General features: G+C 49.1%; 1 protein-coding gene across 2 annotated transcripts; it reads right to left on the bottom strand.

The window, feature by feature from the left end:
* Positions 1-824: 824 nt before the first annotated feature.
* TBP (TATA-box binding protein) lies at positions 825-13,087 on the bottom strand. Of its 2 annotated transcripts, none has more exons than XM_003421981.4 (8): positions 12,958-13,087; positions 9,977-10,181; positions 9,378-9,781; positions 6,715-6,802; positions 5,015-5,106; positions 3,264-3,431; positions 2,169-2,263; positions 825-1,402 (listed from the first exon to the last, which is right to left on the bottom strand). In XM_003421981.4, exons 2-8 carry the CDS (start codon positions 10,028-10,030, stop codon positions 1,323-1,325), a joined length of 981 nt encoding a protein of 326 aa, XP_003422029.2. In that variant the 5' UTR covers positions 10,031-10,181; positions 12,958-13,087; the 3' UTR covers positions 825-1,322. The 2 variants fall into 2 exon arrangements, with proteins under 2 accessions (XP_003422029.2, XP_023396818.2); XM_023541050.2 differs by having other exon boundaries at positions 9,977-10,176; positions 12,958-13,076.
* Between the last annotated feature and the right edge of the window lie 203 nt (positions 13,088-13,290).

Raw genomic sequence — 13,290 nt, 5'->3', positions numbered from 1 at the left:
GGAACCCCATCCCTCTCGTGGCTCCTGTACCCAGCACACCACTTGGCCGAGGAGTCAATGGCCCGGGAGCTGCTGGCTGGCCTGCGTGGGGGAAGGGGGAGCGGCTTTCAAGGGTGGGATATGCTCCACTCCAGATACTCTGTTTTAAGCTCATTATTCCGAAGTCCATGCTTTGAACCATGCTAAGGGATCTTCTGGCCATTAAGGTTTTACAGCCATTTTTCTCAGCACCAGGCACATCTGAGGTGTTGCTGTTGGTGGTGTTTGGAACGTGAGGGGCAGGCAGCTCTGACGCTCTCTGGCTTACATCCTCGATCTGCATTCCTCCATAATGCGTCCCCGCAAACCCTGAAGTTCTTCTCCACTCAAAGCCTCACACCTTCCTGGGGGGTGACAGTGAGTGTTGTGCTGGCATAGCGCAGTGAACATCAGAAGGTGCTGGCCTGATTGTATATATGTGCGTACGCGTGTGCGTGTGTGCCCCTGTATAGTATGTGTGTAATTTGTACAGATGGCGTGACATGCACATGAAACCTACTTACACAAGGCACGGCATAGGAAACGGCAGTGTGGAATTCCCACATGGAGATGTTACTGGTGTCATCAGTGCGTCGCCTGTGACTGGTGACAAAGCCCAAGGTCGCTGGTGGACATGCCAGATCAGTAGTTTCTGGGCAGTTTCTCCTTCCCCATTGCAACCACCACAAAATGTAGATTAAAAAACACAAACAAAACCCAAGTGGTTTCAGGCCTGATGTCTAGAACACAACTTTCTTCTTAGTATGGTACACAAGTCAGCAACTATCATTTACCACACAATCTGACACATTTATGAACAGCGTTTATTGTATAGAGCACTCTGAAGAAGAAAGTGTGCACACCAGTTGCTGTCGGGTGCAGCTGTCTGTCCTACAACACTGAGAGCCGGAATGTGTCTGGCACAAAACAACCTTGGGCATTACAAACTAGAGAAACAACACTTTTAAAAAACATCTTTACTTTTCTGGTAGAAATATAAAAACTGTGGTTTATGGGGAAAAATTAAACGAAGTAAAAGTCCAATCCATTGTAGAGGTGGCTAATACTGGACGCTTGTCCCTTTAAGCCGGCTTGTCAACAGCAGTGAGGGTTTAACTAAACCTCAGCAGATGGCCGCCCGGTGGCAGTGGCTCAAGGAGGTGCTGCCCAATGCCCAGGTGGCCCTGGGATCACCCGCAACTGCAGTCCACCGGCCAGAAGCCTGGGCCACCACAGGAATACACTGGGGGACCAGATGGCCTTGCTTTGGGGTGAGTGAGCGGGTGCTGGCATGGCCAGAACCATTACGTGGTCTTCCGGAACCCTTTCAGAATAGGGTAGATGTTCTCAAATGCCTCATAAATCTCTGCTCTGACTTTAGCACCTGAGGAGAAGGCAGAGTGGAGACCAACGTGAAGTTGCCTCCCTTAATGTGCTAAGAAGGTAAAAGTTGACAACAAACCGCAGGCACAATTCTCCCCACATCATCAGATGGGCAGACGCAGGCATTTAAAATGAACGGTGGCATCCCTGGTAACAACCCTATGCTTGTTTTTAAAATTAAATTTTCCTAAAGTGATTTTTAAATTAAAGAGCAGGCATGTGGCACCTTGTCTCCCATGATCCCACACTCTGAAGGAGCCAGCAGGGTGACGGCCAGATGACCTCCACCCAGCTCAAGAACCCTCCCCTGTGGCCTTGTGATGATGCTCTGGTGGGCCCCGGCTCCCAGGACTGACCCCAGCTGCAAGGACGACCCCAGCTGCAAGGACTGACCTCAGCTGCAAGGATGACCCCGGCTCCCAGGACTGACCCCACCTGTGAGGACGCCCCTGGCTCCCAGGACTGAACCTGGCTGCAAGGACCATCCCGGTGGTAACCACCCACTCAAGTGAATATAAGGCTCGTCCCCTCCCCTGTGAGGACCGTGGGTTGGAGGCTGACCATCCTCCTCCCACCACCCCTTGTGGCTTCGTTTCTCTTCAGAGTATGAAGATGGGAGCAACAGGAAAGAGGGACACATGCTTTGTGTAAGTCACAAGCCAACGTACCCCATACCATGCATGAAGTTCCTTTTCAATAAACACGAAGCACCGAGGAAACTGTTAGTCCCAAAGGCCGTTCAGACACGATGTCTTGTCATGACTTACCTGTTAACACAACTTTTCCGGAGACAAAAATAAGGAGAACAATCCTGGGCTTGATCATTCTGTAAATTAAACCTGGGAACAACTCTGGCTCGTAGCTGTAAGGAAATGGCAAGAGCAGTTTAGGATTTAAAGGGGCCCATGCTTTGGGGTAAAGTGAAGTCCAGGCGAGTACTGGCGGCCCTGGCAGGCCCACTGACCACGTAGCTGACTAGCCAAGTGGCTGACCACGTAGCTAACAACCCTGGCGTACTTTCTTGCTGCTAGCCTGGACTGCTCTTCTCAGCAAGACCTGCTTGTCGCCACCCCTCCTGTGCCTTCCCAAATTTCTGCTGAATCCAAGTCTGACATGGCAACAAGAACCCCATGCCATGAATTCCTAAGATCTAAGTAAGTCTGTCTGCTCCTCATTCCTGCTCTCCTCCTCAAACAAGAAGTGCTCTGTCTGTTAATGCTGGTCATTAGCCAGAGGGAAATGCAGACGTTGGATTTAGCATGAGGCCCCCACCAAATTCTAACCCTAGTGGGGGTTCAGAATGGCTTCTCTGAGGACCGGGTGCTGGGTAGACACCTGGGGCCAGAGTGGGGCCTTCTAGGTATGCTGAGCACAGTGGAACAGACCTGGTGCTGCTGGGCACATCTGAGGACCTGGAGAACCAGCATAGCTGGCCCAAGGGTAGGTGTCTGGCAAGAGGGGTGGGGAGGCTGGCAGGGTCTTTGCCTTTCAAGTCTTCACCAAGAAGTAGCAGGAAGATAGGCAGAGAGAATAGTCCTATCACTTATGTTCACACTCTGCTAGTAGGTCTGATGTGATGTGGACTACGAAAAAGATTCGGACAACCAGGAAAGTAGCAACAAGAGGGTGTGGATTTGATTCATTCATTTAAAATCTAAGCAATAAGATGAAGAAAAATATAGCAGGGGCATCAGATTCATTCCAGTGACGGGGAGTTCTGAATGTCATGATCTGAGGGGGGAAGGAAGAGGCAGGTAAGGATAACTGGCCGAGAACCTCGGTAAGGAACTGAGTAAACCAGCTACGTTGTCTGCCTGACTGAGCGCACGGTTCGTCCTGAGTGCCTGCCACAGGACACTCACCTGCTGAACTGCTGGTGGGTGAGCACGAGACCCTCTAGGCGGATGGGGAACTTCACATCGCAGCTGCCCACCATGTTCTGGATCTTGAAGTCCAAGAACTTGGCTGGGAAGCCCAGCTTCTGTACAACCCTGGCGTACTTTCTTGCTGCTAGCCTGGACTGCTCTTCACTGAGGAAAGACATGAGGCATTTACATTCAAAACCAGATGAAGTAATTATTTGGATGAATAACTTATAAAAATTCCCAATTAAGAAAGCTGTTAAGGAAAGAGTGTAAACTAGTCATTCCTCTTCCAATTTCTCAATAGGAGAAAAGGTTGACAGATATTACCCAAACGATCTTATTAAAAGTACTCCCCTGTCCCTGACACAAACAGCAGGCCTCAAAATGACCCCCTTTTCCATCCCCCAAGTTCCTGAGGGCCTGGGTTTGTCGCGTCACCATCACCATTATGTTTGGCCCACAGGTCTCTACTGAGATGAGATGTCACCATCACTATTATATTTTAGCCCACACGTCTACTGAGATGAGATGTGGCGTCACCATCACTATTACATTTTAGCCCACACGTCTACTGAGATAAAGACTAGCGGCTCTGTTTTGGTAAGAAGTGATGGTGAGACTCGTTCTTAAAGAAGACATAGACGAACTCTTATTCGAGGATGTTCGTGCATTCTGTGCCCTCATCTATTGGTAAAATGACAAGACAACGTGGAGCTTACGTGGAAGAAATGGAATAGCAGCAGCAACGCAGCTGTGAGCATGGCCCTGACATCAGTTACAACGGGCGCATGCAGTGGACAGTGCTCTTTGGGGAAAGTAAGTCCATTGTGGTTTCTTGTGTTGATAAAATAACCATCCTACCAGACACACAGAATTTAGCCCACAATACTCTGTGACAGAGGGCTAGACACCACACGGAAGCATGGACACCAGTCGACGTACCAGCTGGTTCTGTCCCCCTCTGGGGACATGAGCACACAGGTCACTGTGTGCTGGGGCCAAAGTGGAAACCAGGCCTGGCCTCCTCCCCACCTTCTGAAAATGGTCAGAGACGGGGCCAGTGCCCACACCGCAGCCTCCTCCATTAAAAGACAGCTTTAGATGCGAGTGCACAGAAGCACCCACGGTTCCCGTGACATACCAGCACCTCCACGCACATCCTAACCATCTTTTATTAACACGTTTAACTTAGTTCAATTGGTCTCAGGCTTTATGACGCTGTTACTGATCCCCACTTCTGCCGTCTACCTACCAAATATATGGCCCTGTCAGGCACTTGCCGGGGACAGGCATGTTTTCAGAGAGGCACAAGACTCGACCCTGTGTGACCGCAACACTCATCACCAAGAGCCAGTTTTGATGGGGGCCAGGGGCCCATGTCAGCAGGCATCACAGGGACAAGGACCTTAATGCCCCCCATGGCTCTGATATCCTACAATCAGTTTCTTTCCAACTGGGGATGAACTCATGTAAAGTTTTTTCCATAAAGGGATCTTTATTCATATTTTTGATAGGTGCATTATATCAAACACGCATAGACTACAACCCAACTGTGTGGATAAACACTGCACAGTGCCCAAACGCCACGCCCAGCTTAAGAAAACTCGACCACTGCTGTCTAAAGTGATTAGAGCCACCGTTCTAACAAGAAAGCAGCAGTAACACTTTAATGTATCAGCCCAATATCCTGCAGCCACAAGACAGCACCTTCTCCACAGTCCCCACCACAGCGCGCCCGCCACACCTACCTCTTGGCGCCGGTGCACACCATCTTTCCAGAACTGAAGATCAGTGCAGTGGTCCGGGGCTCCCTTATTCTCATGATCACAGCAGCAAACCGCTACGATGGTCAGAGAACGTAATTAACAAAGTTTGTCTGGACAAGTGGACAGTGAAAGAACTTGACAACTGGTGAACAGGACCAGTACACGGAGGACCCCTGTACCACCAGGTGGCCATGATCGCGAGATCTGTGTGCCTCACGCTGCAGCAGGGAGGCACAGGCAGCGCAAAATCTGCTCTGCAGTCTGCTTCCACATTATATTCTGCTGTTCTCTAATGAGGAAAATAACTGGTAACACTGTTTTACAACTTTTGAGCAAATAAACCTTTTCTACGTCTAGAGAGAATTAATTCAGATTAGAAGTGTCTGCGTATATAATCAAGTGAGCGCCTCTGTTCTGAATTTTAGAATCAACATTCGCATATTAAGCACTTACATAAATGCAAACTAAGAGAAACTCAATGTTTTTATTTTTAGTTTCTACTTTTTATGTTTTAAACATGTTGGCTCTTTAAGAAACTTTTTCTTGCTAAAATTGTATCTCAAGGAGAAGATATTTTAACTGTGGGTTGAATTAATGACCTCAGTGACTACATAAAAAGTAACGAATTACTTTAAAAATAACTTCTAAGTTTTCATATCTGATATTTAATAGAATAAGAAAAAATTCATGTGATATTCCTAATCAAGATGACTATTTAACAAACTAACAATTTTACTTTAAAAATTGGTCTGTCTTTTCTCTGATTTTACCACCACATAAAAACAGCACGATACCTTAGTTTACACAGACATCAGGTGAAGCCTAATTTACTTGGAATTTCCTGAACTTCCTCTACTGGTTTTACGGGTCAGATAACTGCTACCACGTCACGAAAGATTACAGAATGATACGACTGTCCGTGAGTCTTCCTTGCCCTTTGTTAGAGGAAGCCCTTCACGGTCTCCTGTGTCGGCAGGATGGTACAGCATGCTGGTAACCCTGCATGTCTGCGTTGGCCTCTGCCAGTGCCCCCTCCTCAGGGAGCGGCCCCATCTTGCTCATGTCCTTCACTCCCAGCAGCCCCGTTTGTCAAAGCCCTCAGGAATGTCTTCTTGTTCTGAGGCAGCAATGCTCACTGTCCTGTATTGTGAAACACACCTGTCCTGCTAACCAGAGCCTGCAGCATGCACCCAGGCTGTTGCCGGAGTTGGAAACCTGCAGGGCAGTTTTCCCCTCATCTCTTTGATATAAAAGTATCACGGTAAGCTGCCTTGGGCTTACTGTTCAACTTCAACAATCATCAACTCCTGGCCAGTCTTGTCTCTTTTCGTGCACCCCCTCCTCTTCCCTGGCTCTTGCTGGGTTACTTTGGAGGAATCCCAATACCACACCTTCTGTCCTACAGTTTTCAAACACACATGTGATCTCACTACATACATCTGCTCTCAAAAGGCGAGCTTTTGAGGACAGAGCCTTGGTGCACCTCGTGACCTCTCACATAGTGGACACTCCGTGAACATCAGGCCAGTGACTCCTACTCACTAAACATCATAGATGAAAGCGAAAGGCATCTCGCTCGAGATCCTCACTCTGCTGGTGCTGAGCCCTAGGCCTAGCCCTAGGCCCTTCAGACATAGACTTCTGCTGTCATACTGTTTGAAATATGTTACAATAACGCTCACCTTGGGGTTATACTCAGCATTCCGGGCACGAAGTGCGATGGTCTTTAGGTCAAGTTTACAACCAAGATTCACTGTGGAGACAATATTTCTGCCAGAAATGTAGAAGAAAACATGATCAGTTGAATCATTAAGCTTTCCAGTATGCATGCTGGGCAATTATCCAGAGCCTGACTCCTTTCCTGGGCTTTATCATGGGCCAGTGTTCCACGGGTCATGTCTGCCAAGGCACTTCACAGAAACCACCTCACTCGCTGCTTGCAATGACTACAAAGTGTGACTATTTCTGCTCCCGCCTCTCAGGTGGAGAAGCTGAGGCTTATGGGTTGTGTGGGCTCATGACACCGACTTGTTGGGGTGGCCAGGACCCAAGCCACTAACTGGACCAGCACTGGCCCGAAACTCTACCCACCTGCCGCCTCCTACAGAACCACTTATTAACACTCAGCCAATCAGGAAAGAGACATCACCATTGACAATCTGGACCCAACAAACCCTTTCATTTTTTTTGTGTTTTTAAGATATTTTATAAATGCCTCACAAAACAACAAAAACTGTGTGAAAAACACTTCATTAGAAATTTGAACAGGAGCTGAAGCACAGCAGACCATGGTTTATGCTGTTTTCCCAGTGGTGAAGGCATATGCTGGACACAGGCGGCCGCCACGCATCCTGCACCAGCCTCCAGAGGTGCCGGCTCATGGCTGCTCTGTGCTGTCAGAATGTGATAGCTCTGAAAACGTTAACGGCTTACACTTTTGTTGGAGAGGATGGCATCGTCTTTGCTGCCGGATTGTACAATAAATTAAGACGATCAATCAATTTTTTCATTTCTACGTCACCCATTTCCTTCCATTCATTTTTGTGTACACGCTTGCCTTCAGCATTTGTCCACTTATGAACTATATCAAGTCAATTCTGGGGCGTACACATCACAAACCTCTTGTGTTCACGCACTGACTCTGAACATGGCAGCCTGAGGTCACCAGGACTGATCTCACCCTCATCACTACAGTCTGTCTCTATGCCCCCTTTCTGGTGCATCGAAGAATCATCACCACCTTCCTCTCGTTGCCATCATAGGCAGGAAATTAAAAATCCCAAATTCCTACTGTGTTATATGGAAGCTAAAAAAAAGCCTACAGATGTCTCCAGACATCTTTTACACCTTCCTGAGACTGCACAGTGCTCTGGGCAACATGGTGAGAGGCTGAGGATGACGCAGACCATCGCCTCACCCTTCCCGGAGAGTCCACTGTGCTTGTTTTCTTACTGCTTTAGCCTTTTTTAAAAACATAGTTGGGAATAAATGATGAGTAACGATACAAGAATTCCTAGAAGGTTCAAAGAACAAATGTTTCACAATGCAGGAAGCATTATCACGAAGACCTCACAACATATCTTAGGTTTAGAAGAACATCTAATGGACCCCTATGGTAACTGCACAACAGAGTCTCATTCTAATTTCTTTAACAGATAAATTTTCTACCTGTGTCAACTCTCCTAACAGGAGGACTTTCTCAGGCTGTATCATCTGTGTCCATGGGCAGGACATCTGTCCACTCAGTGTCTGTTGCTGGACGCTGCCCACAGGGCAACATGGGCAGCAGGACACAGCCCTGTCAGGTGGCTTTTCATCTGCATTCACGTGTTTTTCCAACCCAAAGCCCTCAGGTGTTTTCTTTGGATACCAAGAGACTTTCTTCATAGGAGCTGGGCTGCTGCTTCCTTCATCTGCCCGTTTTTCAGGAAGAAGAGATTTTTCCTGCCCTCTTCTGACACGTACAGGACATACTTCACTCAGGCAGAAAAACCCACTTAGGACAAGAACACACCCTCCCTTCCTAGGTGGGTGTACAGCCTTCAAAAGAGGAACAAACAGCAAGGAGCACTGTCAACAACACTGATGCTGTAACTGATGATTCCTCTCCCTAAAGACCTAAGACAACACAACAGCTCCAGGAAACGTCTATAACAACATGAAACCCTCGTTGGTATTTGGCTGCGGACCTCACTGCCCAGTCACATAAGCACAAGCCCCCAGTGCTCTGAGAATGTGATCGTGGGCCTCTCGCTGAGGACGTGGCTCGGAGATGCCTGCCCGCCTTCCTCAGGGGAGCAGAGTACACGTTGGCGCCCGAGAGCCACGCCTCAGATACATCAGCCATCACAAGCGGGCACCACACCTCAAACGTGTCGGCCCATCACACACGGGCCACACTTCAAACGTGTTAGCCATCACACACACAGGCACCAGGCCTCAAACATGTTAGCCCATCACACACATAGGCCAGGCCTCAAACACATCAGCCCATCACACACAAGGGCCATGCCTCAAACACGTCAGCCATCACGTGCAGACACCATTCCTCAAACATTTCAGCCCATTACACACAAGGGCCACGCCTCAAACGTGAGCACATAACACGCAGGCACCACTCCTCCAACATGTCAGCCCATCACACATGGGCGCCAACCTCAAACACGTCAGCCCATCACATGTGGGCACCACGCCTCAAACACATTGATCAATCACACACAGGGGCCATGCTTCAAACGCATCAGCCCATCACACATGGGCACTGCGCCTGAACACATCAGCCCATCTAGAAACAGGACTGCACCACAGAACGGGCTTTGAGGACGGAGAGACACCAAGTACTCACTGCAGCTGGGGCACAATCCCAGAACTCTCAGAAGCCGGCGTGGCAGGAGTAATGGGGGTCATGGGCGTCATGGGGGATGGGTACAACGGGGTGGTGCCTGGCAGAGGTGCAGTTGTGAGAGTCTGTGAGTGGAAGAGCTGTGGCGTCTGCCCCGCGGCCCCTGGGGGCGCCTGCTGGGACGCGGACTGCTGGGCTGCTGCTGCCGCTGCCTGCTGCTGCTGCTGCTGCTGTTGCTGTTGCTGTTGCTGCTGCTGCTGCTGCTGCTGCTGCTGTTGCTGCTGCTGCTGCTGCCGCTGCTCTTCCAAGATGGACAGGCTGTTGGTGCTCTGAATGGGCTGTGGTGTCAGGCCAGTGCCATACGGCATCATAGGGCTGAAGATTGGGATCCCAGGGGTCATGGCACCCTACAGAAAGCAGAGAGAGGGGGTCAGGCTAACTGGTGTTTGGTGTCTGTGGGGCTCGCCCAGGTGGAACTGCAGGTGAGAATGTGCAGAGACCCTTCCAGTTCCAACAGGCTCTTGGTGTGTGAGGGGGGTGAAGGAGGGGCCCCTGGTCTTCACAGCCTGCCCCTTCCATGCACCCTCTCTTTGCTGTGGTACCTGCGGGGAAGCCAGGCCCTGGGCATATGGCGGGAGGCTGTTGTTCTGATCCATGGTGTCACTTCTTGGTGGACCAGAAGTACCTGTGCTGACCTGCTCTCAGCACTCAGTCTTCTCCTGAGAGCATCACCAGCACAGTCTTCTCAGGAACTTCCTTCACTCTCTGAGTTATTATCTTCACGCGCACCAACAAGGTGATGCTACTCTGAAAAAGTGTGAAGTTTAGAGTGAGAACACAGGTGAGCTGTATAGTACTACAAGCCAGGCTCATGCTTATAAAAAAGCAGATAACAGAAAAACCAACCAATCAACCAACCAAGTGATTTTGGAATACATTTCTTTTTGTCTTATAATCCTGGAGCCTAATCCTTCCACGTTTCCTGTGACTGCAAACTTACCAAAAGCTTTATATCAATCTTTATTGAATTGATTTGTTACATTTTTAGGTTAATACTCTGATGTTGTTCAAAATTAAGGTGTCATAACAACCGTTAAAAACTTTAGGGAAAAAACAGAGAAAATGAATTCCTGAGCAAAGTGTAGTATCAGTCCACAATCATTTACTAAGCACGGTACACACAGCATTGTCAGACCAAATTCAGGTTTTTAAGTATTCCACTCAGTTTTATCTTCCCCAATGCCCTGGGCATAAATACTGAGTTGGATAAATACATTTTAGTGTAATCATTATTGAGCTCCTACTTGAATAAGGGCTGTGACAGAAGCTGTACAAAGATATATAAAACATAGTCTTCTTGTAAACATAATAACCTTACCCCTTAAGAACACGTTAAGTGCAGGATGTAAACTGTACCTATATCTGGCTTCTAAAAAATTATCATCTCTTTACTGGCTATACACTTGCCACTCTTAGAGGAAAGAACCAAGACTGCTGGAAGATCTGTTCTGTTCAGCTCAGAGGGACCTGAAGCTTGCTCAGGGCTGCCATGGGAGCTAAGTGAATTAACACAGGACTGCTGGACTGGATCAGCACATCCAGAGCAGCATCCAGTTACCCTCCAGAACTGAGGGATGAGTGCTAGTAGTTCCTCCGAGAGTTCAGTTCAGATACTCATCACCATCTAATAAGACACCCGACGCAGAACTGACAGCTCTCAAAGGCGTGAGTCACACAACCAGAACCACCTGCACTCTGAGCCTAAGCCTGCCTGAGAGCAGGCGCTCAGATGTCTGTGGAGCAAATGAAAGAACCTAACAATCTCTTTGAGAAGAAAAAAAGATCTCATATCCTACCAACTCATCACTGAAAAACAGACCAAACAAAACCTTAATAAAGTTAGAATTTAAAAACCGTCCTTTAAAAAAATATATCAGAGAGAGAAAAAAATTAGAATTTTCTCAACATTGTTATCCTATAATAGCAATAACATAAGAACTGCAGATATAAAGATGGAGAGGCACCAAAGAGTTCAACTGAAAGGGCATACACACGATTACTGCAAAATGCATCAAGTGCTCTAGCAGAAGCTACACACCAGCTAAGCTCCCGGAGTGCAGAGATCAGTATCTTTGTCTTTGCACGCACTGTACACTCAGTGTGCAATCCCAGGTGAACAAGGAGATGCGCACATGCTGTACATTCAGTGCACAATCGCAGGTGAACGAGGGGATGCACACACTATTCACACTGCGTAATTGCAGGCCAACAAGGGGACGCACGCACACTATGGAAGACAAGACAAGACAGGCTAACTGCCAGTCACTCTGGAGATAGTGTTTTCACAAAGCAGGGACCATCTGATTTGGGTCTAGCAAGGTGAATAAGAATTTACAACTCAGCATTTTAGGAAAAAGGAAGGTCAGGCACAAAGACATGACAAGAGAGCATGCAATATGCAGCAACAAGAGCTGAGTATGGTTGAGTGAAAAGCAGCTGCAGGAGCTGTGACAGCAAATATAGTTAGGGCCACAGTGCCAAGAGTTCTAGACATTACAATACAGGCAATAAGAGTGGTTACAGGATTCTAAAATGCAGCCTGGGCAGATCTGTTTAGAAGGGCTCCCTGGTAAGTATGGGTGAATCCTGGGAGCAAAACTGAAGGCTGAAGTTCAGTTTAAGGGCTCGTTGGTGTGGTTGAGGCAAGAGGTTAAGGGAGTAGGATTTAAAGCATTCATAAACACGACGACCTAGAAATTTGTCCATAATATTGGTGGCTCCAGGCCCCTTTTGGCAAACTAAGTCTGAAGAAGAAACCTAAGGAGATAGGTTGGGGGCTTCATGTCATAACATCAGAGCAAATGTCACTCCCATGATGGCACTTCCCCACCCAGTCATCATAAGGGCATCGTTATCTCTGCACTATCTTATACTTAGAGAAGCGTCTTAATCTTGTGGAAATGGAAGCATCAAATTCGATAGCTTTTGAAGGCAATCACTGATGAGGGAAGAGACCGATTATAGTTCTGCGGAGCCTGCTCGTGTCTGCATAACTCAATCAAGCATAACGTATAAGAGGCTTCTTTTCAGAGAGAAGCCTACCCGAAGTCTCAAACTGGAAAACCACGCTGGCCTGAGCCCAGGGATGTCGGCCTTGTGAATAAAGTAGTGTGCGTTTACATCGCAAGTCTCGGGCCTCCGACAAACGTTAGAATGTCCCAAGCACAACTGCCTAACGGAACCACCCCTACCGGTAGCCAAACGGCTCAAGGCCCGGCAACCTACACCCGAGGAGCGGCGGATGCAGACCGGGAAACGGGAGGTCTTCGCTCTTCGCCCCGGGCCCTCCAGGCGCCCCGCGCCCCTCCAGGCGCCCCGGGCCCGCACGACCGGGAGCCGCCGTCGGTCACGCCTGCTCGGGGGGCGGCAGCCGGGGCAGCATCCCCGCGGGGCCTGCGTCCCTCCGCGCCCGGTCCGCCATCGCCCGACAGTTCGCTGTGGCCGCCGCCTCTGCGCGAGACCCAGCATCCCGCACCCACAGCTCCCAGAGAACAGGAAAAGCGGGGAGGTGGAAGGCTACTACCTGGAGTCCCTGCAGTGACCACCATCGCCCCGCAGGAACAAGCTCAGGCGCAGGCGGCCCAGGCGCCCGCCACGGCTACCCTGACCGATACTACCGAACTCCGCGCGCGCCGATGATGTCACTTCCGCCAGCTCTGCGCTCGGCTTCAACGAGCTACTCAGGCAGGAGCGGCGGCCATGGGAATTGTGGGCCTTACGTCACTTCCGTTTGTTGCCCTGGGACCAAGAGCTCTTCGGGGATTCCGGGGCGGGGCCGCTTTACCTGAACTTTCCTGATTGGTCATTGCCAGATGTGGGAAAATCATTGATTTTTAAATGTTGATTTTTTTTCTTC

The sequence above is a fragment of the Loxodonta africana genome, chromosome 1 (genome assembly GCF_030014295.1).
Source record: "Loxodonta africana isolate mLoxAfr1 chromosome 1, mLoxAfr1.hap2, whole genome shotgun sequence".
NCBI lineage: Eukaryota > Metazoa > Chordata > Mammalia > Proboscidea > Elephantidae > Loxodonta > Loxodonta africana.
The sequence above is the reverse complement of the archived record's forward strand: the minus strand, read 5'-3'. Positions and strand labels throughout refer to the sequence as shown.